Source organism: Protomyctophum parallelum (genome assembly GCF_964188405.1).
Source record: "Protomyctophum parallelum genome assembly, chromosome: 13".
NCBI classification, from domain to species: Eukaryota; Metazoa; Chordata; class Actinopteri; order Myctophiformes; family Myctophidae; genus Protomyctophum; species Protomyctophum parallelum.
The window spans coordinates 45839332-45867268 of NC_139708.1; the positions used below are offsets into that span (position 1 = coordinate 45839332).

Sequence of the window (27937 nt, forward strand, 5' to 3'; positions counted from 1 at the left end):
GCTCCTCACCCGCCACATTGTTTGCTTCATTTCCTCTATTTACTGCGGATTGCATTCACACCTGCACCGAATCGTAATCAAGTGCGATTGGAAGCGAAGCGAAACCCCCGTTTTTGCTTGGAGTAGAATGCGGTTCTTTGATACGCATTAGGATTCGAATGAGCCTTCACACCTGCCAAACGAAGTGCACTTTCTGAAAATGCGCAGCAGGATTCGTTTGAATCGCAGCAAAGCTCTCTGGTGTGAATGTGACCTTAGTGCCATGTGCAATTTTAAGATACAGTTGGCTTTCTAGACCCGAGGCCGATTCTGCAAATGCCTTCTAATTCAGTAGTTCTCACAAAAATAGCAGATGTACAAGCTCAAGTGATGCTCTTACAAATATGAGATGGTAAATAAATGGTGCATTTATATAGCGTATACTCATAGCTTTACTGCACAGTTTTCTTCTACTGTTTACTACTGTTCTACTGTTTCTACTGGATTAATTAATGACCCACAAAACTGAGAAAACAGCCAGCACACAATAAATGTCCTTTTCACATAGTTTTATTTACCTCAGTGAGCTTAATGACCACTAAAATGATGGCTGAGTGTTGACCACTTTAATTTAATAGCCAATGCAAAAATATCTAAAATGACACGGATGCTTTCCCAGTTTCAATGGGTCAATTAAAATCATATTAAGTAGGGCATGAGCGTTTTCATCGATCGCACTATTATTGGCACTGTCTGGAGTTGTACCAAAACTTGCCAAAAGGTGTGTACTGTAATTTCCAGGCCTAGGCCTACATCCAATGTAGGTCAGTGGGCTTCGCTGACGTAATCTAAAGCAACCAGCTTCAGATTACATCAGCTAGCTTTTAGTCTGTCATGTGCTGGACACAATTCACCGTGCGACATTGTGCTTTAGAGGCTGCAGTCTATCAATAATTGAGTGATTATTATATATCTATAATTATTTACTTTAATCAAAAGAAATTGAGAAGCGTGGTTTTCTTTTTCCATTTATCATCATATCAACAAATCCACGCAAAAGATTCCAACAGATTTGAACTCAGTGGGGAGTAACAAGAAAAACATGGGAAAGAAACGTCACATCCGGGAATTCATGGAACAGCAACACTAACAGGCGTTCGTTAAAGGGACACTTCACCCTTTTTGCAAAAAAATATATGTTAATGACGTTTAGAAGCTTTGGAACACTTTCCTGGGGGTCTTTATGTGTGTAATGTGTGGTTAATGCACACATATTACACACACATAAAGACCCCCATGAAAGTGTTCTAAAGCTTCTAAACGTCATTAACATATATTTTTTGGCAAAAAGGGTGAAGTGTCCCTTTAAGAACCAACTGTCGGGGTACATTTCTACCACTGTTGGCCTGACAATACCGAATATAGGAAACAGTTATATCGAACCGAATATGATTAATATTATATATCTTTTTTTCCTACCATTGCTGTCATGGCCGTACATTAAAGCCACCTGATTTATGGCAAAAATAAATGGTTATGGCAAATCTTAACTTAAATAATAATCACTATTATGGGTCCATAAAACATCTATTCAGCTCTTTTGAATGCATCAATTGCATACACTATTCGGTGATATATTTTCTGCCTATTCGAGCCGATACCGAATATAGGCAGAAAATGCATTTTTTTGCCATTTTCTGCCGAATATCTTCTGCGGCCGAATATTGGGTGAATCACTAGTAATCACATTACCTATCCTGAGATCCAGCTCCTGTCGAACATCAACAGCGTCGTTAACGTTAACGTCTGGCGCTATTAGCGTCTCACAGGCTCGTCGGATGGAGTTTGGAGTAATCTCAGAGAATTTCGCCCGGAACACTTGTATATTGGCCTTTACTGAAACACACACACACACACACACACACACACAAAGTCATTACTCATTATCATGAGTCAAAATTGTATTGTTGAAAAATGCAGTTGCCTTGATTGTACTGTACAAGTTCAAGGCACAGACGCGGACAGTGCTTCTTTGAATAATTGATGTCAGTAACCTCTGCCAACACACAGTAATATCATACCTGCTTTGCAGACGTCTATGATCTCAAAGCCAATGTTCTCTCCCTCTCTGTCACAATCAGTCCAAATGACTAAAGCCTGGCACTGCCTCACCTCCTTCTCCAGTGTACGCTGCAGAGGGAGAATAGCCCATTCTGACCTGAGATCAGATTCATATGAGGTTTCCGCCAGGACACACACACTGGTCTGATGAACCCATTCTGACCTGAGATCAGATTCTAAAAATGTCAGTCGCTCTTCGATTTTTCAAAAATAGCAGACCTACAAGCTCGTATCGCGCCACTCGGTGGCGCGATATGAGCTTGTAGATCTGCTATTTTTCAATAGCTAAAGCACGACATGATGCTGACACCAAAATGGGTCTTGAGAGCGCAAAATGAAACCCGTTTGGTTTCATTTTACGCACTCAAGAGCAGTAGAAGGGTAGAAGGGTGCAAGGAAAATAGGTCACGTTTGGAAAAAAGGAAGTTAAAGACACATATGAAAAGAGCTCGACATCTGTCCAAATTTAAATAATATATCCATCCATATTTCATGTTGGTTGTCTTGATTTGGCAGATATGGCCCCCTGCTGCTTGCAGCATGTAAAGGCAATGAATAGTATTAACAAGAACATCACTGTTATGGTCTTGTTGTTCAAAGGAAACATCTATTAATCAATAAGCAATTACAGTTGACGATTATGAGAAGTAATAACCACACAGTCATTTTAAGCCACTACACTTAGTGTGATGTAAATATGTTTTCAATGTAATGTACCGGTAGTCCCGGGATGCAGGGATGGTCTCCTATTTTGCCATTTTTACAAATTGCAGCATTTAACTCCTATTTAATTTTTATATGGTTATAATGTGGTTATATTCATGTAGAAAACAGAAGAAGAAATGATTATTATAACTAAAGCTAGCAGAAAATAATCTAGAATAAAAAACAGTACAGTAGTACAGTAGTGCATCCCGTGGATGCAGAGGTCGTTGTTTTATTAGTCCCTTAACCCATTCTGACCTGAGATCAGATTCATACGAGGTTTTCCACTGGACACCCACTGGTCTGATTAACCCATTCTGACCTGAGATCGGATTCTAGAAATGTCAGTCGCTCTTCGATTTTTCAAAAATAGCAGACCTACAAGCTCGTATCGCGCCACTCGGTGGCGCGATATGAGCTTGTAGATCTGCTATTTTTAAATAGCTAAAGCATAACGTGATGCTGACACCAAAATGGGTGCCCGGTCAGAATGGGTTAACTATAAACTGCATTTTCGGATGCAAAATGCACCCCATTTTAACACTAAACCTTGGACATTTTTTTAAAGGGTACTAGAAATCTCATGAAACTAATAATTAGCAAATGGAAAGTCAATGCCAAAGTTGGAAAAAGTAAACGCTTACTAAAATGATGTTCTATAGGATTGCTGAAAGGATAGCACTTATAAACATACCTTGATTTTTACACCGTTCTCAGGACAATATTTTTCCACCTCAGCATCAAACAACACCACGGGATTGCAACTGTACCTGAGGAGACATATTGCAAAGTAGATACACAAATGAAGAAAGAAAAGCAGGTGCGCTTCCTCTGGAAACTGCCCTTTGTTTAAAGGACCACTTCACCACTTTTCAACCTATGTTCATATAATAGCTCCTCACTAATAATCATGATAAAATGGCAGTTTTTCTACTCAGTCTGTGTCTCATAGGAGGGCTGTGGGCAGTTTAGAAACCGTCTTCTAGTGACATCATCATTAGGCAGACTTTTTTTTACAAAAATGTTTAGATTTTCATTATCGTGAGAACGATGGCTTCCGTTTTCGCCTCGCAACTTTTCAGGACTAGAAAGCCTGCAGTTTCTCTATTAGCTTGGATTCCCCAATGATGATGTCACTGGAAGACGGTTTCTGAACTGCCCACAGCTCTCCTATGAGACACAGACCGAGTAGAAAAGAATTGCGCAATTTTTTTCATTATTATTAGTGAGGACCTATTACAGCGACGTAGAGTCTGTGGGGGCCACGGGGCCACAGCCCCCATGAAGATTCCCAGGGCCCCTTTAGGCCCCCATGAAGATTTTCGTGGACATTTTACATTTACATTACATATTTTCTGGGAATTCCGAACATTTTGGACCTCTCCGCCGGCAATCTGAGAATCCCATCGTCAAATATTCGGGAAAACAGCGCCTCCCCTGTTGTTCCTCAGGCAACAGTCTGTCTTGAGAGACACCGGCCGTCCAAGAGGTGTTAAAAAGTGCTAATCGGGTTTCTTTTGTAGTTGTTCTTGAGGCGTGACATAATAACACTGATCAAGAATTCACCAAAGAGACCTAACCCTACACAGACTAGTGAGACTACACACTGACTCGAGAAAAGACCCACATCGTCCAAAATAGGCTGATCAGTCACTGTCTGTGTATAGGCTAATTCATTGGTAAAAGTATGCTAAATAACTCATTTTTAGACCATTTGGGAAATAAATAAATAAATCTGCGGCGGCGGCCTCGCGGGGGCTGCGGGGGGGGCCCTTGAGGATTGATCAAACTCTTCGGCTCTGACCTATTATATGAAGATAGGTTGAAAAGTTGTCCTTTAAGGCAGTGGGTGCTCAGCTTTAAATATAAAGCTGAGCGTTTTGGCAACCAGCCTTCTTCACAGCAGATTTTTTGCTCTGAAGAATCTTTTTCCACTTAATTGGTTTAGATATACAAATGCACAGCACATAAACTTTACACCTGGTATTGGCTGAGATACGTTGTTTTCACACATAAGGACCCCAATAAGAGAAGTTTTTAGGGCTATAGGGCCCTCGGTTTGACCTGAAATAGGCTACGGCCCTCAATTTAATGGCATTTCTATCTCTGGGACCCCCAATACATTATTGTAAAAATTTATGTTGATGTAACTCTGAGAGTGTACAAATGGAACAAAATGGACTCGGGCCGTTTGTACATTCTCTGAGTTACAGACCAATAAGGTTCCTAATTATCATTTAGCTGGGGACCCCCTGAAACTCTCTCAAGGACACCTGGGGGTCCCCGGACCCCACTTTGGGAACCTCTGCTGTACACTGTCTATTGCGGCTTAGTTACCATTTCTGGAACTGTGATTTGAATTCCAAGCCCAGCAGATGTCCAGACACTGACGTCATTGTCACCGTCACATTCTGTAAGGGAAAGAATAATTAAAAGAATAACTTGTTTACACAAGGAATAGCTATAATTTACTACTTGTATGTAAAAACATCCATTATAATCTTAACTTACCTGACCAAACAGGTTGTATTCATATTCGTAGATCTTATTATACACTGACAATCCTTCTCTCTGGGAATGGAAAACATCAGTCAATACTGTGGCAAATCCTAGGGTATGATTATATTACCAAAGTCTATTTGGGTAATTATTACACTGTTAGGGAGATAAGCTGTCACAAACAAATTACAACCAACATAATAAAGGCCAAAGCTTCCACCCAGCAAGTCAAAGTGCTGGTATTAGATTAGCCCTGGTCCAGTGCTTACAGCGAGTCTCTCTCACTGACGCCCTGCTGGACTCCCATCCACTGCTCACTAGCAGCTTTTTCAACTGCGTGCGAGGGTTTACAATTCCTCAAAAATAAACAAAACGACATAACTACTCACAGAAACAAAGCCTGCTAGACCTTGGTAAAAGTCTATTCTCGAAGCTGGGAAGCGTCTCAGCTCCCCAGCTTCTCTCTAAAATGCACTATTTTAGTCATTAAATAAAATGAATCCAACCAGATCGGCACATGCAAATCCTGGAAATGCCGTAGTAGAAGAAATGACTCTGTCTGGTACATTGCTGTATTAAAATGGCACAAAGTGCATTTTAGAGAGAAGCTGGGAACCTTCGGATGGGAGTCCGGCAGGGCGTCAGTGAGAGGGGCTAGTATTAGATTACACACCTTAACCACCTTTTCCAAGGGGAAATCATTTTGTTTGGGTCAATACAGACAAGACCATATAGGTAAATACACCACATTAAAACAGTAAAAACAATAACTTTAAAAAATATATATTATTCTAATGTTATGCGACTCTGGCACAAGGGGAAATACTTTAGTTTGAGTCAATACAGATGAAACAATAGTTAAATACACCACATTAAAAGTTAACAGTACAAACAAGAACAAAAAAAGCTATAATTCTAATGTTATGTGACTCTGACACTAAACACCAGACACTGTTAGTAGTAACTAACTTATGACACTATAATATGAGAGTGAATGGCAAAACAGAATTGTCACGAGTACGAATCTATATATGATCATCACGCCTCGGTGTGTTAATTAATAGCGTAGTAATTATCCAACCCTATGACCTAAATCGTGCCCATGTGAGTTCAACAGCTCATTCCAGACCAGTCCTTTATTTAATCACTCCTCTTACCCGCCTCGCCGTCCCGCCGGACATGATCTCAGCGATCCCCTTGGCAGCATCGTTCTTCTCGGCCACACACAGCACCCTCTTTATCTGCGTGCTGCGGATCATGTCGTCAGAAGCTGTCTCTACTAGTGGGACTGTCCCAGCAGAGACAGAGTAACAACAACACCTGCTGCTGGTCCTCTGGAGTAGTCCCGATCTGAACAGAGCCCTCCCGAGGTGCTGTACCAGCATGCCTCGGTCCGCCTGTCTCTCACATGCGGCTCTAGTCCCCGGCAGACAGACAGACAGACAGACAGACAGACAGACAGACAGACAGCCAGCCCCGGTGTCAACAACAACAACACAACACAGTGTCAGACACTGACTGTCTGTCACTTCCAGGTCACTTTCACTGGGAAAGCTACAGCTAAGTTGTTATGCTACTATGGCTAGCACATTAGCCCCCGTAACGATAGAAGAACGACAATGTGAAATGTGTAAAAACAATATAAACATCGAGGTCCATCTTCTCGATTAGCATCTGGTGTCCATTGTGAATTTCACGAACGCAAACATGCAAAAAAAAAGTTTTTCAGAGACTGATGTAGCGAGCATGACTTTGTTTACGAATTCCGCGCCTGACCACTTCACTGCTGCCGGTGGTGCTGTCGTAAAACTGTCGTAAACGTAAAGCGTGCAAAGAAAATAAAAAAATAAAGAATAAAATAAATGTGAGACTATATTAACACGAGACAACGACGCATTGCATTGAATTGCAACTTGTATAATAAAATAATAAAATAAATGAAACAACTATAATGATGTATTTTGTAAATAATATTTAAATAGACAACTGAATACATAATGCGGTAGTAGCGTGATCACGTGACAAGACATTCTCCAGCAGGATCCGAGCAGCAGCTGGGTAAACATGGCGTCTGACCTGTCTCAGGGCAAGGATGTAAAATACATGTAGTGTTTTCTTTTCTACGTGTCCGTTGGGTTCCTGCGCCGCGGTCGTGCCGCTGCATTTCCTCCAGGAACACAGCCACGGGAGACGGGAGTGGTGCATGGACATCTTAGACCTTCCACTGCAAGATATGGTCGCTTCATTTCGTCTCGCTTCATTAGCCTGCACGACCCCCGCTATTATTATACCTGGAAGCGATTTGGCCGATTTTGTCGCAAGCTGATTTGCTTTTGTGTGTCGGTAGAGAGAGAGAGCCGCCGACAGATCATGCCTCTGGTTCAGTGTCATTTGGTACTATGCTGCCTGCAACACGTTATCATTGTTTAATTAACCTGCTGCTGATCTCTGTGATGTGAGTAGTGGTATGGTCACTTTGAGTGACAATCCGGTGGATGCTTCTAGCCTCCACTGCCTCCTTGATTTTGACCACTGGGGTTTGACTGCTCTTTCTGATGGGGTCGCTAGCCTGTTTGTGTTCTAATGCCTTGTAAAACAGCAGCACTATGATAGGCTCACCGGACGTGGTGGCGTTCACCAAAGAGGATGAGTTCGGGGAGACGCATCCTGACCCCTGGGCTCTCCCCGAGGAGTTCTCCGTCCCTCTCCACCCTCTGGCCAACTCCAACCCGTGGGCCAAAACCTCCTATGCCAAGTTCACCAAAGACTTCATTCTCATCTCGGAGTTCTCGGAGCAGGTGGGACCCCAGCCTCTGCTCACCATCCCGGACGACCCCAAGGTCTGCGGCACCTTCGACCTCAACTACTTCTCCCTGCGCATCATGTCCGTGGACTACCAGGCCTCGTTCGTGGGCCACCCACCGGGGAGCGGTTATCCGCGCCTCAGTTTCGTGGAAGATTCCCGAGTGGTGCTGGGAGACTCCAAGGAAGGGGCCTTTGCCTATGTCCATCACCTGACGCTCTACGACCTGGAGGCGAGAGGATTTGTGCGTCCGTTTTGCATGGCGTACGTTTCGGCGGACGAGCGGAAAATCATGCTCCAATTCCAGGAGCTTTCCTTCCGCTTCTCCCAGGCGTCGGAGTGCCTGAAGACTGGCAACAGGCGAGCGTTCGCCAAGGAGTTGCAGAGGAAGCTTCGGGACCTCGAGTAAGGACGATATCTACTGAAACCCTAGCCTGACCTAAGCAGAGACATTTCTGGTCTAGAGGGGCGGGTCGCGCCTCAGAAATGCGCGCACCCTGATTGGATCTCATCGATCTGTCCGTCACCCCCGGCCCCTCCTCTCCCCCCTAGTGCAGCGCTACGTCACATCATTTAGAGCGACGCCCACCCGGAAGGGTTGACTCCCACTTTTAGACTGGTTCAGCCCACGGCTTTTTCCAGGCTTTCATCTTTCGCGCAGACGAAATGAAAGCCTGGGTATCGAGGCTACTGAAACCCTAACACAGTTTACTAATAGCCCCTTTTGGGACCCTCGTTACCTTTTCTGTATTTGGTAACCGATAGGGGTCAAGTTTACTAACTACTTTCTGTGTGTAACTAATGCGTATTTCTGCGTATTTCTGTCCCCACAGTAGTATATGATATTTTCTCTGTTTAATAGAAAGCAGGTAGACATCACAGGGTGCACAGATGAGATGGCAATACAAAATGTGAAGGGGCACATATGGACGAGACACATCTCTTAATAATGACACAGTATCTTCAAACTGTTGCCCTAATGCGCAGCACAAGTAGGTTCTTACATACGTTATTGACAATAAGAAAGTTTGTTAACTAACTTCAAACTTGATTGGGGTTCAATAATGGAGAGGGACAGGAAACAAAGAGAGTGAGAGAGAGTAGGGGAAGGACAAATGACATGCAGTTGCCAAGCTTTATGAATAATGGTCGCGTGGCCTGTTTCATTTGTGTTTTGTTTTGTTTCTCTTGTCCCGTCAGGTATACGCGCTCTGTGCTTCAGAAGGAGGAGGGACGTCACAGAGAGGCAAGGCCACAGAGCATCTACTCTGCCCACGCTGTGGAGAAGGCCAACGAGATCGCCAACGTGGAAAAAAGCATCTATGAACACCGGGACCTGCTGCGACAGATCAGCTCCTACCCGCAACGCCCACGGCGGGATCCCAGCGCCGTGACCTGCCAGAAATGCTTGACCGAGTGTCTGAGCGAGTGCCAAGAGCTGCCGGACAAGTACGCCCCACTTAATGCCAACCCCTCGAAGCCTAATTGCACCGGAGCGGAAGAGGCCGGGGAGAAGGGAGAGGGCCAGACACCCCAGAATGGGACCAAGGAGGAAGAGGAGGAGGAGGGTGTCGTTAAACGCAGGCCGTCCTACACCCCCCAGCTGATCAAAGCCAAGTCGGCCAAGTGTTTTGACAAGCGCCTGAAGACGCTGACGGAGCTGTGTGACAAGACGTTCCAGGAGGCCACCGTTGAGCTGCTGAAGGAAACGGAGCGGAGCTTCCGCGGCGACCTGTGCTATTTGCACACGCGGCGCCTGGACCGCAGGCTCTGCAGGAAGCTGCGGGTCACCAACTTCCTCTTCGAGGAAGACCTCGGCGAAGACGACGACGACGAGGAAGACGGGGGGACGTTGAGACCGTTCTGTGCCGTGAACCACGCCGTAGACAATGTGACTAAACTCACACAACACCCGCCTCCCATAGTGCTGTGTCCTGAGCCTCGAGAACTGGATTCCCCCCTTGAACCGCTCGATCACTTGTTGGACCTGGTCTCGGAGACCGGTCGCACCCGAGATGGTGAGCTATGCCCCGGCGGGGAGAGCCGCCTGGAGTCCTCTCCCTCCGATCAGACGCTGGAAACCCAGGAGAGCTCGGAGGAGACCAAAGGCAGCTTCAGCAGTGACAGGAGCGGGGAGGGGCTGGGAGACGGGGAGCCGAGTCTAGCCAGTATGAATCCACCCGACCCGGATGCTGACCTGACGACACCTGAGCCTAACCATCCCACCTCCTCTGACTGTGAACACTACAGTGACCCGGAGAGGGAGAGCACCAGCGAAGAACTGGACATAACCGCGTGCGAAGACGATGTGGAAAACGGGGGCGACCAGACTCCCGTCTCTCTGCGGGAGGAGGGTGCATCAGAGTCGGAGGCGATGTGTGATGGGCAGATGGAGAGTGGCTGTGAGGATGTGACCGAGGATGGACAGATGGAGAGTGGCTGTGAGGGTGTGACCGAGGATGTCTGTCAGATGGAGCCTGAAGCGTTGGTGCAGATGGACACAGCATGCTGTATGTCTCAGGAGGGCTTCCTGTTTGAGGCCCCGGGCCAAGACGCAGCGCCTGCTCTGGGGCACACTTCAAACCCACCGCCCCCTCGCTCCCTGCCGGTGGTTGTCAACCAGGAGCCCCAAGCCCTCCTGCCGCTCCAGGGGGACTACGCTTTCGGCTCTCCCCGCTCGGGGAGCCCTATGATCGGGCTGGAGTTGCCCGTGGGGTCCCGGTGCTCGGCGGTGGAGGACGGCTCGGACGGTGCCATGAGCGCCTCCACCGGCTCCGATCGGGCCGCCTCGCCCCTGGGCTACGGAGAGATACTGACCCTGCGCCAGAGGAAGAAGGCGGGCCAGGGCGCGCTGAGGTTCGTGCGGCAATATCCGTTCGCCTTGCAGGCTCTGTGGTGTCTGCTGAGCGGCAGGACCCTGGTGGTGCTCGGGGCGGACGAGGGGAGGGTCCGCAGGCTGGTCGCCGCCCTGGCCCTCTTTGTGCCGGCGCCCGGCAGGTGTGGAGAGAGGGTCCAACCCTGGCTGTCCTGTCCTTTCACCCTCACGGATCTGCAGAGATGGAAACTCATAGGGCTGCAAAGGTAGTATTAACCTATTCATTCTTCACTGCATTTATTCACATCGTTTTCCTATAATTATAATACATCTCTGCTGTTGGGAAGAAACCAGTTTCAGGAAATTATAAAATATATAAATTTTTCAGGAAATGAAGAAACCTTATTTTGAAAACAAAGCAATACTGCCTCATCAAAGTTGGTGGTGTGACTTTTTTAGTTGAAAGAATTTATTTTTGCCTTTTTTTAAATTGATTAACAGTAGTTTGACAGGAAAGGGGGAGAGAGATGGAGGGGATACGCAGCAACGGTCGTCGGGATCGGGACTCGAACCCACGACACGCTGTCAGGCTGGATTACCGGCCTAGGTGCCTGGACCGCTCGGCCTGTGTGTTGTGACTTTCTATATTGTCAATGAATTCCATGACAGGGGGAGGGAGAGGTGGTGGTGGTTAGCTGTTTTTAGCAGACCCACACGCTTTTTACTACTTGTTTTCATCGGTTGGATATTTTCGAAGCAACACACAGAAGTAAAGGGTGTTCAATAGCACTGATTTATGCAAAATAAATAAATAAAAACCTCAGAAATGGAGTTAGGTGGTTTCCTCCCTGACATTCTGTATAATAGCAGTTACAGGTGCTGTAGAGCAAGAGCAGAGAGCTATACAAACAAATCCCCCTAATCCCTCCAAAGATTAATACAAATTGCATTTTTCTTTCAGTATTGCAAACGGCCAAAAAAAAAAGATTACTATGTTTATTATCAGAAATATTTGTAAGATTTTGGTCGTTTTCCATCCTCCTACCATTCGTTCATACCCCACAAGGGGGGGGTGGCGTACACCCCACAATTTGAATGTCGGGAGAAGGCAGAAATGATCTTTTCTTCAACCACATGGTTTGGTTTGTTGAACATGACATTGCAAGGAGGACATCCTATAGTGGAAGTCCTTAGGCGGGGTCTATGGGCTGGAAACCAGGCTAGGAAGTACTGGCAGTATAGCTAACCGGAACCATATCCTGTTTTCTGCCTGGTGGTGAACAGCTGTCTTCTTGTTAACTGACTCAGTCCTGAATATAGTTAGTTACCTGAGGGTGACTCAGCCATAATGTCAGACTTCTATTCAGCCCCCACCTTTTATAATTGTCCTTTAACCACCTGTTTCTCTATTTTTCTTATTATAAAATAATTAATTCAACACTGCTAACAGTGCTAAAAGCTGATTCTCTCCGTTTAATAAAATAATAATGGCATCTTTAGATAAAACAGCTTCTTGACCCTGCAGATATACGATCTTTGTATAATGAATACTGTACTCTAAATGTATATTTGTAGTCAGACAGTTAAATTACACTGTACATCTCTTAATACAGAGGTGTATACAGATATATACATATCTAGTGCAACAGTGGATAATCTTAAATGTGTACTACATCAGCAAGGCGGACCGCAGCTCTCAGACTCTTGTTAACCCATTTTGGGGCGGGAACCCCTTTTGGTGTTAGCATTATGTTATGCTTTAGCTTTAGCGAGCTTGTAGGTCTGCTATTTTTGAAAAATCGAAGAACGACTGACATAGAAACGTAGCTTTTTCAAGAAAACAGTCAGGAATTAGAAGACATTTGCTGAATCGTTCCCAGGTCAAAATGGGTTAAACATCCCTATGTATGTTCCCATAACAATTCTGTCATAACAGGTATGTAAAAGCAATATGACGAATCTCTCCCATCATCCCCGACCTCTCTTTCTCCTCTCTCTCTCCCCCCCGCAGAGTGGCGTCTCCGGTGGGTTCCAGCATGCTCTTCTCCCTCTCGCGCTACAGCCGCTACATCTCCATCCTGGACGCCGACCAGAAGACCCTGCGCTGCCCGCCGTACCGCGGCACGCTGCTCGCCAACATCGCCGACCACCGCACCTACGTGCGCCGCGGCTCCACCTACTTCCTGCACGTCCAGAGCACGCTCAGCAGCCTGGCGGCCCGGGCCTTCCTGTTCACCTTCACCCACCACCTCCACCTGCCCGTCAGCTGCCACGAGGAAGGGCCGGAGGGCGTGGAGGCCCGGCGCCGCAGCTTCCTGCAGGAGCAGCTGGGCCTGGGGGAAGAGGACAGTCAGATACTCCTCTACCTCGGCCAGCTCATCGCGCGGCACTACCTGGAGCGGCCCGCCCCGGCTGCCCCTCCTGGGTCGGTCGCCGCCTCGGCAGTGGCAGCGGCGGCGGCGGCGGCGCCTTGTTTTAGTTTTAAATACACCACCAGCGTTTTATACAAGATCTGATGAACCCATTCTGACCTGAGATCAGATTCATACGAGGTTTCCACTGGACACACACTGGTCTGATTAACCCATTCTGACCTGAGATCAGATTCTAAAAATGTCATAGTCGTTCTTCGATTTTTCAAAAACAGCAGACCTACAAGCTCGTAGCGCGCCACTCGGTGGCGCGCTATGAGCTTGTAGATCTGCCAATTTTTCAATAGCTAAAGCACGACTTGACGCTAACACCAAAATGGGTTCCCGTTCAGAATGGGTTAATTCTGCCCCCCGACAGATGGACTTTGGGTGGATTGCGTTGTTGTAGTGTGTGGGTGACCAGAACTCCCTGAGGTGTTTTGGTGCAATGATCAACCTTTTATCCGCTGACTTGTAAGCGGGCTCACACAAGGTGATCTTATACTGCTGAGTTTCAGCACTGGTTTATATTTTAGCCGTGGAGACTCATTCTGCCTTTCTCTGTTTTTACATTGCTTAGTCTCCTTTCCTGCTCTTCTCTACTTGGACCATATTCACACAAGTGTCCATTTAGCGTTTTACTTTAAACAGCTGTGGGAATATGGTCATTGGTCAATAGGGAAACAGGTCAAGTCGACAGAGTAGGAGAAGTGAATGTATTGGGTCAGAGTACTCTGTTTACTTCTGTTTATTTAGTTCAAAGCATGCTCGGACACAGAGGGCCTTGGGCTAATCTGGTCTGGTGCCCTTACTGTAGTGTTACATTCATTTCACCTCTGTGGAAATACCGCTAATGTTCCTGATATTGCTGACTCATCCTTCCTTTTTAGTATTTTCTTTTCTCTGTGCCCGGCATTTCCATCCATCTGAACTCAAGCCAACATAGCTGCCATTGTATTTAAAGGGTGACCTGACAGTAACTAGCTTGTGGATTGGTCAAATCATAACATAGCCTTAATTAAATGTCCACCAATCATTATCTAATTTATCAACTGTGATATCATCTCAATGTTTTTCAGGTTTGCTGTACTTGGCTCCTCCATGCTAAACATAATCTGGCTGCTACAAACAGGTTTGAGTGTGTAGAGGGCTGTCTAAGGCTCCATTATATTAGGTCAAAGCTGTTCTTAAAAGAGTCTTTTGACTTTGCCTTTTTAAAAGTTTTCTTTCTTTCCTTCTTTCTTTCCACACAGTACATTGCCATTGTGAATGAAACCCTAGATTGTCACAGTTCCCAAAGCGTCAATTTTGTTTTAAGAAGAGACTTGGTCGTGCATTTCAATCCAATAGATTTCGTTAAGGAGAGCATAGATTATATACATTCTCAGAGGCTGCTTCGGGTTGTGATGATGACGATGATGCATGAAGTGTGTGTGTATTGTTGTGTGGATTAGTCCCAGTCAACTCCCTGTTTTATTGCATGTCCAGAAAAACCCATCGGCCATGTGTATACCGGACCAGTGGCTTAGCCAAAAGCTAATATGAACTCCTGGCAAGCATTGCCATGAATACTGACTCAGTCAGACCAAAAAAGCTACTAATCTTAAATGTGTTGAATTTCACTGTTGTCTTAACCACTTTCACCCCGCCCGGCGTGCCTATTGTTGGCATGCCCCATTATATAGGTCGACGATTTTCAAAACTTTTCAAATGATTTTTTGAATAGGGCTTATAGAATAGTGCAGTGGCGTGCACAGACATTTAGAGGGGCAGGTGCTCAAGTGAAAAAAGGGCACCTTGTGCAGCGCATTTTGGTGCTTTAGCTATTGAAAAATAGCAGATCTACAAGCTCATAGCGCGCCACCGAGTGGCGCGCTACGAGCTTGTAGGTCTGCTATTTTATTTATTTATCGAAGAACCACTGACATAGAAACCTATAGCTTTAGATTGTGGGGGCCTAAATAATATAGTAGAAGCGTTTTTTATCAAGATTTGATCAATGTCACCATGGTCCACACACTACAAATTAAGAAAATAAAATAACCTTTTTTTTTTTTTTAAGAGCACATTGCCAAAAAGGGCAGGGGGTGCTCTAGCACCCCCTAGTGTCTATCTGTGCACGCCACTGGAATAGTGGTTAATTGGAGTTGTGTGAGAGTGTCGTAGCGTCAGCATGGGACTGTGTTGTACTTGTTGTACTGTACCAGGGTGAACCGCCATAATGTAACCGATATTCCTTGTTTTTGCTGTATCCTGAGAATGAACCTGACGCCTTTGAGTCTGAACAGTTTGTGGAGACGGGCGGCGCTGAGATGTGACTCTTATGTTGTAATAGGTGTTGTTGTTGTCTTGAGACAAATCAATGAACTGACATAGATCTAACCGTGCCATTGTAGCGATCCAGAGATTAACACGACATGACCGATGACTGATGCCGTCCATGATTTTACGCAGAAAACCAGTTTTAGTCACCTTTGATGGTTTGCATCATGTGAACAAAATGACTTTGTTTCCTATGCTATACAATGGAATTGTGATCATACCAATGCTGCTGTGTCCCCTTTTTGGTAAGAATATGGGAAGAATTACAGTAGTACCAGTACTAGTAGTAGCACAGTATATTCTGGAGTGTTGATTTAACTCTTGCAGAGTTAAATTACACTTCAGATTTGACTGTATCCTAGTATTTCCCATTGCCATGAATGGTCTGGGTGCTGGGTATTGGAAAGCAAAGTTGATCAAAACCGATCAAAGTGGTGAAACAGGGAAAATCCCTGCCAACTCTGAACAACGGTGAGCTTAATCTTTAATGTTATGCCGCAAAAGCCAATTTTGATCGATCTACAACAAGCTCACAATTAGCTTTTATCTTTGCGATTTCTGGAGCGCGGCACTGTTGATGGCGTATAAATGAGGCTTTATAGTGGTGCAATTTAATGGCACTATCAAATTGGAGCCAAAGGCCTACTTAAAACTACATTGTCCAAATGGCTGAGAAGTACAGACGAAGAGATTAAGGTGATTCTCCTCTTCCTATTTAGAACAAGGCAGATCCTTGTTTGATATACTGTATACAATCGACATATCTATATCATTGCACACTATGTTGTTTTTAAGCGTTCCAGGCACTATTTTATTCCGTACTCCATTCCATTAGAATCAAGCCTATTTTTATTTTATTTATGTTTTTTTTGCCATATTGGATCAGATTTTGGGTTTTACTGTTACACAATTCTGGCTTAGTTAGTTACATATTGTCATCGGTGCAAAAAGGTGAATGTAATTACAACTAGGTAAAGAGCCCCTCGGGGCACAGGTCTCCACCAGGGCAGGTCAGGTTGTGTCCTCCTGGTGGCGCTATGATGGGCCAATGTGAAAAGGGTGCCATTTCTTCTTACGCCTTGGATGGCAATTGGATGATTTGAGGCATTTTGTGTTTTACAAAAATCCACCTGTTTGTGGCGCTATAACAGGCCAATGTGAAAAGGGTGGGATATTATATTCCTCAGCCTAGTAGTGGGAAAGTCTGAAAGATTTCACGTAAATTGCACGCTGCGTTCATGATTTGAGGCTTTTTGTTCAAAACGGGCCAATCCTGCAAACTTTAAAAAGCCAATTAGGATATATAATATCGGACAGATCCGTCTTGAACACATATAGAGAGAGAGAGAGTGTGTGACGATTTGCAGGATTTTTGGACAGAATCTGGAGGAGTAATATCAAAGAATTTGGGGCAGAGGTTCATCGTTGGCATCCAGGGAGTGTGTGTGTGTGCAAAATTTGGCTTTGACCGGGTTAACGGTGGCTAGTAACAGACAGACGCACACACGGACAGCGTGCAAAACATACTAAGCCATACCATAGTGTGCTTAAAGGAGAATTCCAGACTAAAAGGCTTTCTTACCTTTCTTTGTAGTTGTTACGTCCCCACCAAAGAGGTCCAGGTGTTATTTTGTGCAAAAACTCCTTATTGCCAATTCCCCTTACCATAAGCCCTCAATTAATTGCATTGAATTGAATGGGAATTGAATGGGGCTATGGGGTGTTGTGCTAATTCAATTATTTCCATCGCTCAAAATTATATATTTTTTGTATATATCCTCCCTTCATAATGTAAATAATATCCCAAGCGGCACAGTTTACTACTTATTTAGATGGAAATAAGCAAATTAGCACAACACCCCATAGCCCCATTCAATTCCCATTCCATTCAATGCAATTCATTGAGGGCTTATGGTAGGGGAAATAGCCAATAAGGAGCTTTTGCACAAAATAACACCTGGACCTCTTTGGTGGGGACGTAACGACTACAAAGAAAGGTAAGAAAGCATTCTAGCATGGAATTCTCCTTTAACATCGTCTTCACATTCAGTGTCCTTTACTGTATGTTGCCATGTCTGTGTAGAGTACAGTATATACTAATTCATGTCTCATCCTGAGATTGAAACGGTTGGCCTCGATGGAGGTGATAACATCACTGTGTCTGTCGGTGTTAAACCGTGTTGGTGAATGTCTGGATATTTTTATGTAATATTGATATTATTTTATTCCATTAAATTATTTGAATGCATTGAGATGTTTTGAGTTGATGTCAGATGGACATGTGAGGTTGGCAGAGAATTCACACTATATATATATATATATATATATATATATATATAGTAAAAGTCCTGCATTAACTTTTACTTGAATAAAAGTACAAAAGTGATTCAAGTTAAATGCTGGGTTAGATATTTACAGTACCAAATGTAGTGATTGGTGAAATGTCTAATTTCACTATGTTTGGATTGTAATTAGAGTAGGCTACAATAATAATCATTTATAAGTTAACTGGTGACTTAAAACTAAAATAATTATAGTGGAGTAATAGAAAAATATTTGCCTCTGAGATGTAGTGGAATACGGTATGTTAGTCTCAAGTAAAGTACCTCAAAACTGGTTACATATTTGAAGTAGAGTAGTCGGAGGCCAGTATGACTGTACCGACATCAGGGATATAAAAGCGGGACTCTGACTGATACATTTGGATTTTTGGTTCTGGAAAACCACTGCAATACATAGGCTATGTTTTAAATTGATCAGTCACATTATCGCTGATTGATACACAGATGTGCATTTATAGATAAATGGATATGTGCAGGAAAGAGGATACATTACATCCCCATCCATCCCAACAGTAATATAAATTGTATACATTTTAATTATAAATATTGATGACTAAGGGAATGAAGATGCTCTGGACATATCAATCCTGTATACTTGTAAAGTACACGTGAATTATTAAGGTTGCTTCAAGACATGTTAACTGACCAATATGTACACAAAACCTAGTATCAATTCCTTGTTCTAAGTGCCTGTTGGTTCTAATACTTCCCACTTTTTCCAATACATTCCTAATGTGGCTGTATGATTGGCAGTGGTCTGTGAGTAACAAGTTCAATTCCTACAGTAGTTGCACGTACACCTAAACTGATAAACAGGTTGCACCTTTACATTTCCTTGCCATACAAGGACTACAAGATCAAGCAATTAAATCAGAACAAGTTTATTTTAAATGATCAAGTACAACGCTAATTTAAACATTTCTAGGTCTATAGGAATAACATGTTAAATGATAGCCCTCAATACCCCCACCCCTCTTCAAAATGACATTAAAAACAAATAGCACTTATGATGACCTTCACAGCGTACGCTAAACAACTGGAATGGTAGGCCCTGATCCAGAAACGACACTCTCCCAGTGATCTGAGCATAGGCATTAATGACACACAAAATCTAAACAAAACCTTGACAAAGTAATACAATGCACGAGTCATAATGTTGCTTTCTTCAGTCACGATCACTTAGGCGTAGACAGAATATCTCTACGTATATATATTTATATTTTTTAGGGTTTATTGAGGCTGGGCGGTGAAGAGATCTGTTGAGTTGTTTCCGAGTCAGGTTACGGTAAACACAATCTTCAGCCATGGTTCAATGGTTTTTGTGACAGTACACAGATGAACACTGATGTCCCATGGGAAAGAGCTCCGACATCCAAATTCCATCTCAGCCAGAGCACCCTCTGCAGCCACAGTGGGTGCATTCAATGATCCTTCCCTGTGCACAAGTCAGAATCAGAGGTTTGGAACACAAAAGGGCACATTATCTTCATTTCAGTTATACATAAGACAGTGTAGTGTTATACTATAGTAGTGACCGATTGTGATATACAGATCCTTTTATTGCATGGGTCATACAGTAAACCGGGCGTCCTCAGAGTAAGTTAAGGCTAGTCGATGTGGCCCAGAGGACAAGAGCCTATTTCCTGTTTCTGTAGCGTGAGGCAGCTTGAGCAAGTACATACTTTCTCCCATGGAAAGTAGTAAAAAAACGCATTGGTCAAAACCTCTTAACTCCATTGGACCCTCAAACTGTCTGCTAAAACAGCCAACTCCACCACCGCTCTCCTTCTCATGCAAGTAATTGACAATATTTAAGTCACAACACACCAACTTTTATGCATTATTTTAAATATAAAAAAAGGTTTTGATAATCATCATCCTTTCAAAAAAATAAAGCCTAAGGGAACCATGTCAGATTATGGTGGTTCCTCACATAAGACTAGTAGGACAGTTGTATGACTCTGGATCCCACAACACTAATATAGTTTACATTTACAAAGATTACCTTTGTCATTGTAACACTATACTCTTCCTTAAGTTGCAATGCCATACAAGTTTCCACTGTTATCTAATGTCCACCTGGTTTTAGTTATGTAGAATGATCTATATAATAATAGGCCAAGTACAAGATAACTGAAGATCAGAGTCAATACTAGCCGCAATTTGCAACTCTAGATTTTTTTACAATGGGTTGAATCTAGAGTTGCAACAAGCTCCATCCACTTCCTATTCATCATTTTTGGTTTGTGATCTGCTTGTCTTAAATGACGTTAAACTCACCAACATTGCAGCTGCAGTCCAAGCTTGAATTATCCTCTTTCAATCTGCCGAGCTTGTTTTTCATAAAAATCCCCCGTAGACATGTTATGAGCTACTTTCTGTCCAAAATATTCCAAGAGTGACATTCCGAGCCAGCCATTTTGTATTTTTGCAACGTGCCGTAAAACAAGATGTGAGGGGGAGCGCTTGTTTAATAGAATCTTACCTGCGCAGGTTGTAAGAAGAGGCCGACGCAGTGTGACGCCCCATCACGCACAGCCTTTTATTAAACAAGCTCCCCCTCACATCTTGTTTTATGGCACGTTGCAAAAATACAAAATGGCTGGCTCGGAATGTCACTCTTGGAATATTTTGGACAGAAAGTAGCTCATAACATGTCTACGGGGGATTTTTATGAAAAACAAGCTCGGCAGATTGAAAGAGGATAATTCAAGCTTGGACTGCAGCTGCAATGTTGGTGAGTTTAACGTCATTTAAGACAAGCAGATCACAAACCAAAAATGATGAATAGGAAGTGGATGGAGCTTGTTGCAACTCTAGATTCAACCCATTGTAAAAAAATCTAGAGTTGCAAATTGCGGCTAAGTCAATACATGTCACGGAGACTTACAACTTCCAGCTTGCTCTTGGGGACTCTGCAGATGCAGTTTGTGCCGAAGTTGGTGTCTCGTGTCTGGATGCAGCGCAGGCAACACAGGTTCTCATAGCCCTGCTTCTTCCATTTGGCAATCAGGTTCTTGTCGGCATACCCTTCCTTTATACAATACTCGTAGAGTTCTGGGGGAAAATACATAGGGTAGACAACACAGAGTTAAGCGTTTGACATGATATAAACTAAAGCATCTTTAAATATAGCCCAAACATTTAGAATCTCGTAGAGAATGTTTGGGCTACTTTAAATAATGTTCAATCTAACAGCACTACAATATGAATATATATAGTATTTATACCTCTGCTGATGGCTTTTCTTTTGTAGAAGAGGTCAAAGATGTAGCGGCTCCGCTGATGATGAAGCCGGAAAATGGGCCACAGAGACTCTACCTTTCGCTTGCCCTCATGGGGCTCTGTTTCAGCTGGAAATAAGAACGCATTTGAGGTGAGATCATGTTACATTGACGAGTAACAACTGTCACACAGGCACACCAGGCTAGCCTGGTGGCAAAATCTCCTTATATGTTAATTTGTAGAAACGCTCAGGTTTGCGTTTTTAGTTACGAACGTGATCAATTCAGTAGGAGGCCACGAAGGCTCTACTGATTCCGAAATATCATAAACATTCACGTTGTTCCCCCCCCCCCCCCCCCCCCCCCCAATTCATTTTAGACGAAACTGTGTTTCGCATTTAACTTTATATTTCACAAAATGATTTACACATAAATGGTCATGATGGTCACGCAGCCTAGCTGGTCGCTATACGCACGCAGCGGCAATCTTCATTGTTTTGTTTGCGTTTAATTAATTTACCTTCTCTCATCTTTTGATCCAACTCGTCCAATGTCGGCTCAATGAGCTCCCAGCCATCTGGAGGCGGCTTTCGACTCCTTTTAACTTTGGGCATCGTTTCTGAAAATCGAAAAGAAAACACAAAACAAATCGGTCTGTTTATGTGTTTATGTGTCGTTTAGCTATTTTGCTAGCTCGTTTCGATTCCGTCCCGTATATATGACGTCGTCTATCTGGGGTCCTGTTACCCAAGCTCGTCCGTTGAGAGAGGCGTCACTTTGCTAAATACACAATAACATATTTCATTTTTTATTTATACGCCTTTAAAAAAAAACTGTCCGTGTCTTAAAATAATGCACGTTATATAACAATTAACCGTGTTTAAATACATATCTTCTTTATATTAAAATCTGGTCTAAATCTTAATAGAGCCTTGGTGTAAGTACAGTATGTTGCATCAGGTTAGCTGACTAACAAACTGACTGTCGATAAAAAAGATAATCTAATCTTATAATCAGGAGGATTCACTCCAATCATTCGTACAGAATTGTGGCTTTTTATAAAACAATGTATATTATTTAATTAATCATTATCATATTATCAATTATCATATATTAAGAACATATATTTGTTTAAATATACAATTTATGGAAGGCAACATGTTGAACCACTGCCGTGAGGACATCAACAACACACACAGTCTGTTTTTAGCCCGCAGTCAGCAAAAGTGTCACTTCGTATTTTTATATTTTCTATTAGTAGGCCTATTTCTTCGCTGAGACATCTGTGGTAACATTTGTGAGAATGCCAAAAGGAGGTAAGGACAACTATTCAACAACACGATATAATATGTTGATGTTGTTGTTAGCATGTACAGACTGTACACTGTACTCTCATGTTACTCCTCAGCTAACGTATAAGCCCTCCCACAGACGTCTACTGGAAGCCCCCATAGGTCCCATGTTAGACCCAGACATTTTTGTTTTATGTAAACTTTTATGATTCAAATGTCATCCATAGGCTTAGCAGATGAGATTAAGCCTGGTTGCTAAAAGTTGCACGTTGAGCAATTTGAGTTATTAGTGACCATACCATTAACATCCTATATAAGGCAAAATACATTATAATCAAAATGTGATCATTCTTTAAGTAGCATGTGGCATTATGAAACTAGAGGGTTTTCATGATTCTGAATCCATTCCAAGCATTAGTTTTGCACAAAAACACTCCTTGGGAGGTAAACGGCCATAGCCATCATCACAATGTTTCACAATGTTTCTTTTCCCTTTTTTTACCTCCTTTATGATGAATTCCTGTTCTGTTCTTTGTCTATATAGAAGTGTCTATTTGTACATCTCTAAATGTTTTGATGAATTGAACAAGGTGGACCCTCTTGTAAACAAGTGTAATGCTTAATTGGGTCGTCCACTCACAGTTAACAGTCTTTGTATTGAGTTTGTGCTTGAAATGTAGCCTACTGTAATTCTGCAAACTGTTAATAAATATTTCAATCAATCAATCAAAAGTAGCTATGGTCGTTTTTAGCCCAAGGAGTGTTTTTATTGTGCCAATAACTCAAATTGCTCAATGTGCAACTTTTAGTTGCACATTGCAACTAATTTCATCCATTAGGCCTATAGATAACATTTCTATTATAAAAGTTTACTTTAATCACCATTTCTGGGTTCATGGAATTTCCAGTAGACTTTAGGATGATTGGTGGCATGCTTCTTTAATCTACATTAATTTGCTTTACAACACATACTGTTACATTCTAAAATATGACAAATGTTAATTTGATATCTAGCTCCTTTTGACTATCATTTGTGATCTACGTTGAATGTCTCCTGTGTAATGTTTACAAACATGTTTTATATATGTCATTTTTCATAACCTGAACAGGTAAGAAAGGTGGCCATAAGGGCCGTATGCGGACATACACCAGCCCTGAAGAGATAGACGCCCAGATGAAGGCCGAAAAGGAGAGAAAAAGGGTTGGTTGAGAGAGAGGATTTTGTAGCCTGTCTGTGTGTACATTTGTAACCTGTTGGAGCTTACCTGTCTTGTAACTGGCCTGTCTTGTTGTGGAACAGCAAGAACAGGAAGGTGAGGGTATAGAGGGTGCAGCTCAGAATGATGGCGTGGAAGAGAAGTTGCCAGGGTCGGGATCAGATGACAGCGACGATGACAGCTCCCAGGTTCGTTTGCTCTCATCTCCGCCTCCCTCCATCTCTCCCTTAGTCCCTTTAACCCATTCTGACCTGAGATCAGATTCATACGAGGTTTCCACTGGACACACACTGGTCTGATTAACTCACACTCGTTCCTAGCCCTCGGGACCCTTGGTTACCTTTCCTGTATTTGGGACGTCGGTACCAGACGTCCCAAATACAGAAAAGGTAACCCATAAGGGTCCCGAAAAGTGGGCTAACTTGTTTTCCGAGTAGAGCCAGACCAATATCATTTGACTGTATTTTGATCGGTATCAGCAATTATGCAGCTGATGTGTCCTGACAAACTCTAAACCCGGTGTCTCTATTTCTGCCACATATGAACATTTTCAAAAGTTTTAAAAGATCTTCAGATATAGTAAGTAGTATAGTAGTAGTAAAGCTGCATCCATTACGTTGTCAGCTTGTAGATCGGCTATTAAAAAAAATGGAATAGGGCTTCAGTGGGGGGGGGAAAACAAGTTAACTTTATATGTATTTTATTATCAAAGATAGAAGAAAACGTTGACAAATTTCGGTCAAAACATGTGGTGGATCGAGGGCTCTCAAATCCCCATCTGTCCCAAGATTTGTCATAACCCATAAACTGTGTTGACTCTGTATTATGGGTAAGCGTTTATGTGACATGTTAATTTCAGAAGAAGAGAGGAGGTGTGGAGGGATTGATTGAAATTGAGAACCCCAACAGAGCCGCTCAGAAAACAAAGAAGGTGACTCAGATCGAGTTGGACGAACCCAAGCAATTATCAAGGAGAGAAAGGTGTGAATGACAAAGAACTATTGCAACTTCAATTTCAACTTTATTGTCACATCCCACGTTTACAGGCATAAAATAGTAGGCAAAGTGAAATTATTTCCCGTACAAGGGAAAATATGCTGTTTCTGTGATTGATTTGAAAAAGGGAAATTAATATGTGGGACTTTGTGGATGGTCATGGTAAATTTTTGTTAGTGAGACATTTTAGTTTGTGATTGGGGCTTGTCTTGTTTGTCCCCGGTGGCTGACTGCTACTGAACAAAGCAGTTGTTTAATCCATTCTGACCTGAGATCAGATTCTAAAGATGTCTTCTACATCCTGACAGTTTTCTGAAAAAGCTATGTTTCTATGTCAGTCGTTCTTCTATTTAAAAAAAATAGCAGACCTACAAGCTCATAGCGCGCCACTCGGTGGCGTGCTATGAGCTTGTAGATATGCTATTTTTCAATAGCTAAAGCATAACATAATGCTAACGCCAAAAGGGGTTCCTTCCCCAAAATGGGTTAATACACTCTCCTTGTCTAACATGTAGGGAGGAGATTGAAAAGCAGAAAGCCAAAGAACGCTACATGAAGATGCACTTGGCAGGGAAGACGGACCAGGCCAAAGCAGACCTCGCTCGCCTCGCCATCATACGAAAACAGAGAGAGGACGCGGCGCGAAAGAAAGAGGACGAGAAGAAAGGTGTGTTCACAGACCTAGTAGGGCTGCACGATATGGACAAAATGTCATCTCGGTATTTATGCCAAATATTGCGATATTGATACGATATTACCGTTAAATGGTAAATGGTGCCTTTATATAGCGCCTTTATCCGAGGCGCTTTACATAGACTGTGCATTACATTCACCCATTCACACACACATTCATACACCGATGGCAGCGGAAACCATGCAAGGCACCAACTAGCACATCGGGAGCAATCAGGGGTTCAGTGTCTTGCTCAAGGACACTTCGACAGTAACTCTGGGGGAGCCCGGGTTCGAACTGGCAACCTTGCTGTTCCCATCCAGGCATTCTACCCCTGAGCCACCGCCGCCGCCCCATTTCATGTTCTATATTTTAAGTGTTGCAACATTGAAAACTAAACATTATTCAAAAGAACTGCCTAATAACAAGTCACTCTTAACTTTCAGTGCTATTTGTAATTTGATATTCTAAGTGTAGCAACAATGAAAACTCGCATGGATGGGATGTTGCTGGCATTAGAAGTGGACGATATATTGATATATCGCGTTGTCTTTTTGCAATACTGATATTGCGCATGTTCAGAATCAACGATAATGATATATTGTGCAGCCTTAAAACCTAGTGATATTTGCACTTTTTCTTACCCTCTTTATATCCATAATTCCGGTTTCCGCATGCCCTCAATAGCACAAAGGTCACATATCCTGTATGCATTTGACCATGCCATGTCATGAATAAAATGCCATGAATGTTAAGGGAGACATTTTCACGTCACAGAGGAAATGAAAACTGAGAATTTTACCATATGTCTAAAGGTAAAATCTATTAATGTGAAAACTACAAGCTTACTTTCTGATTTCCAGCTGTTACCATCAGTGGCTGTGACAGACAGTAACAGATAAAAAAAAAAAACAGAACATTTTCTCTGTAATGTGGATTATCGTAAATATTTTGTTTCTATAATCTATAGTATACAACATTATTCAGTATACCTTCAAAGATGAATCAACAATGAAATAATGTGCATTCAAGGTGAGATGGTGTCCCTTTAAGCAGTGAATAGCAGTGAGTGTGTCAAAATATGAATCCAGGGTCAGTTTTGCTAAGTTTCTTGTGTTTTGTATTTTGACATGTTTCTACTCCAGCAAAAGCAGCGTCGACGTCAGCAACTAGAGGAATGAACTCCCTCTCTCTCAAATGATGCCGAATTGGTTTATCAGCAGAACTTTCACACATGTATGGACTGGTGCAATATATATATCTATATACAGTACAGTATATCATAAATATATATTTATATATTTGAGTATTTTTGAAGTAAAAGTTATGAAGAATGGTTTACTTTCATTGTTACATAATACCATTTGGAAAAATGGTTGAGGCCTATTGAACGGGGCTCTGGATATTTTGCCACAGAATATTGGTTCTGTTGCTCCACCAAGGAAGTACTGTATGGACCCCCCTCCCTCCTACACACACACACACACACACACACACACCCTAAGTTACACTTGGAATGACCCTCTCTAACCTATAACCTCATACAGTACATGATACTGATACTAACAATGCTGGTCGGGTTCTCAATGATGGACGCTACAGGACCACAGCTGCACATCAGTGTGGCGGTGAACGCCAACAAACATAGTTTGATCCGGTTTGATAAGGAAAGCATCTCTGAACTGAAACAGACTGTACAAGTTATTAAACTGCAACAGAAAAAAGGTCACGTGTGTTCTCTCTACGCATGGAAGAATGCAAGCAGCCCATAGAGTTATAGATGTAGTCCTGTTAGAATGTTAGCCACCTGTTTCCTAAGGAGAATATTATTATAATATACTGGGTGGAAACCACACTCCCTTTATCATACATCAAATTGACTTTTGACTTACTTTAGTAATTGAGCTTTGCCACTTTTTGTTCAAGCATTGTATATAACTCAGATTAATTATGAAACCGATGAACGAGATGAACTAAAAACTTGTTTTGGTTTGTTAAGGCTATTCTTTTTTTTGGGAAAGATACCATGGGCATGTCAGGTATTCCCGTTACATAAATTGAATAGTACATTGTATTTGTGTATCACATCTCATACAAGTAAACTCAACGTGGTGCACAGCACATTAAAAGAGAATATATTTAAATTTGTTTTCTAAACAAAATAAAATGAATGTAGCAATATCTGATGTGAAAATAAAAACATTTACCGACAAGACTAGCAATGCTAGTTGGTGCCGGATCTTGGTGGATACCTTGATATGGCATTGACCTTTATTTAGTCAGTGTATGCTTTATTTATTTATTTAATGGAAAGTTCTCTACCAGAATACATCTTTGTTGTTCTGCTTTTTTAATTCATTATTTTACAGCATATCTACATCTAGTATCTACTGTCAGTGTAACAGGAAAAAATGCTATCATGTAATTGAACGTCATATAGCTGAAAAGAGTTTCCATATTGAAATGTCTCTATTGAATTTAGATTTAGTTTTAATTGTCTTCATTAGAGGTGATATGGAATTCACTGAGGTGCTGAAA

The 27937-nt window shown here is 42.7% G+C and overlaps 4 protein-coding genes across 4 annotated transcripts in view; 2 read left to right on the forward strand and 2 right to left on the reverse strand.

Moving 5' to 3' along the window:
* Positions 1-6563, reverse strand: part of top3a (DNA topoisomerase III alpha) — a gene marked incomplete at its 5' end in the record, with an annotated part of 29994 nt that extends 23431 nt beyond the window's left edge. The window contains 6 exons of the mRNA XM_083780820.1: positions 1732-1875; positions 2061-2169; positions 3500-3575; positions 5143-5216; positions 5317-5376; positions 6462-6563. Of these exons, the coding sequence (XP_083636946.1) occupies positions 1732-1875; positions 2061-2169; positions 3500-3575; positions 5143-5216; positions 5317-5376; positions 6462-6563 (565 nt within the window). The remainder of the gene's footprint in view (positions 1-1731; positions 1876-2060; positions 2170-3499; positions 3576-5142; positions 5217-5316; positions 5377-6461) is intronic.
* A 1024-nt stretch (positions 6564-7587) lies between these two features.
* smcr8a (Smith-Magenis syndrome chromosome region, candidate 8a) lies at positions 7588-13528 on the forward strand. Its single transcript, XM_083779451.1, has 3 exons — positions 7588-8512; positions 9308-11188; positions 12934-13528. Exons 1-3 carry the CDS (start codon positions 7911-7913, stop codon positions 13436-13438), a joined length of 2988 nt encoding a protein of 995 aa, XP_083635577.1. The 5' UTR covers positions 7588-7910; the 3' UTR covers positions 13439-13528.
* A 5386-nt stretch (positions 13529-18914) lies between these two features.
* Positions 18915-21929, reverse strand: bud31 (BUD31 homolog). Its single transcript, XM_083779727.1, has 4 exons — positions 21742-21929; positions 21228-21350; positions 20888-21054; positions 18915-19432 (listed from the first exon to the last, which is right to left on the reverse strand). Exons 1-4 carry the CDS (start codon positions 21833-21835, stop codon positions 19382-19384), a joined length of 435 nt encoding a protein of 144 aa, XP_083635853.1. The 5' UTR covers positions 21836-21929; the 3' UTR covers positions 18915-19381.
* Positions 21930-22402: 473 nt separating this feature from the next.
* pdap1b (pdgfa associated protein 1b) lies at positions 22403-27658 on the forward strand. Its single transcript, XM_083780811.1, has 6 exons — positions 22403-22537; positions 23623-23714; positions 23814-23918; positions 24590-24711; positions 25242-25393; positions 26545-27658. Exons 1-6 carry the CDS (start codon positions 22525-22527, stop codon positions 26598-26600), a joined length of 540 nt encoding a protein of 179 aa, XP_083636937.1. The 5' UTR covers positions 22403-22524; the 3' UTR covers positions 26601-27658.
* Positions 27659-27937: the final 279 nt, after the last annotated feature.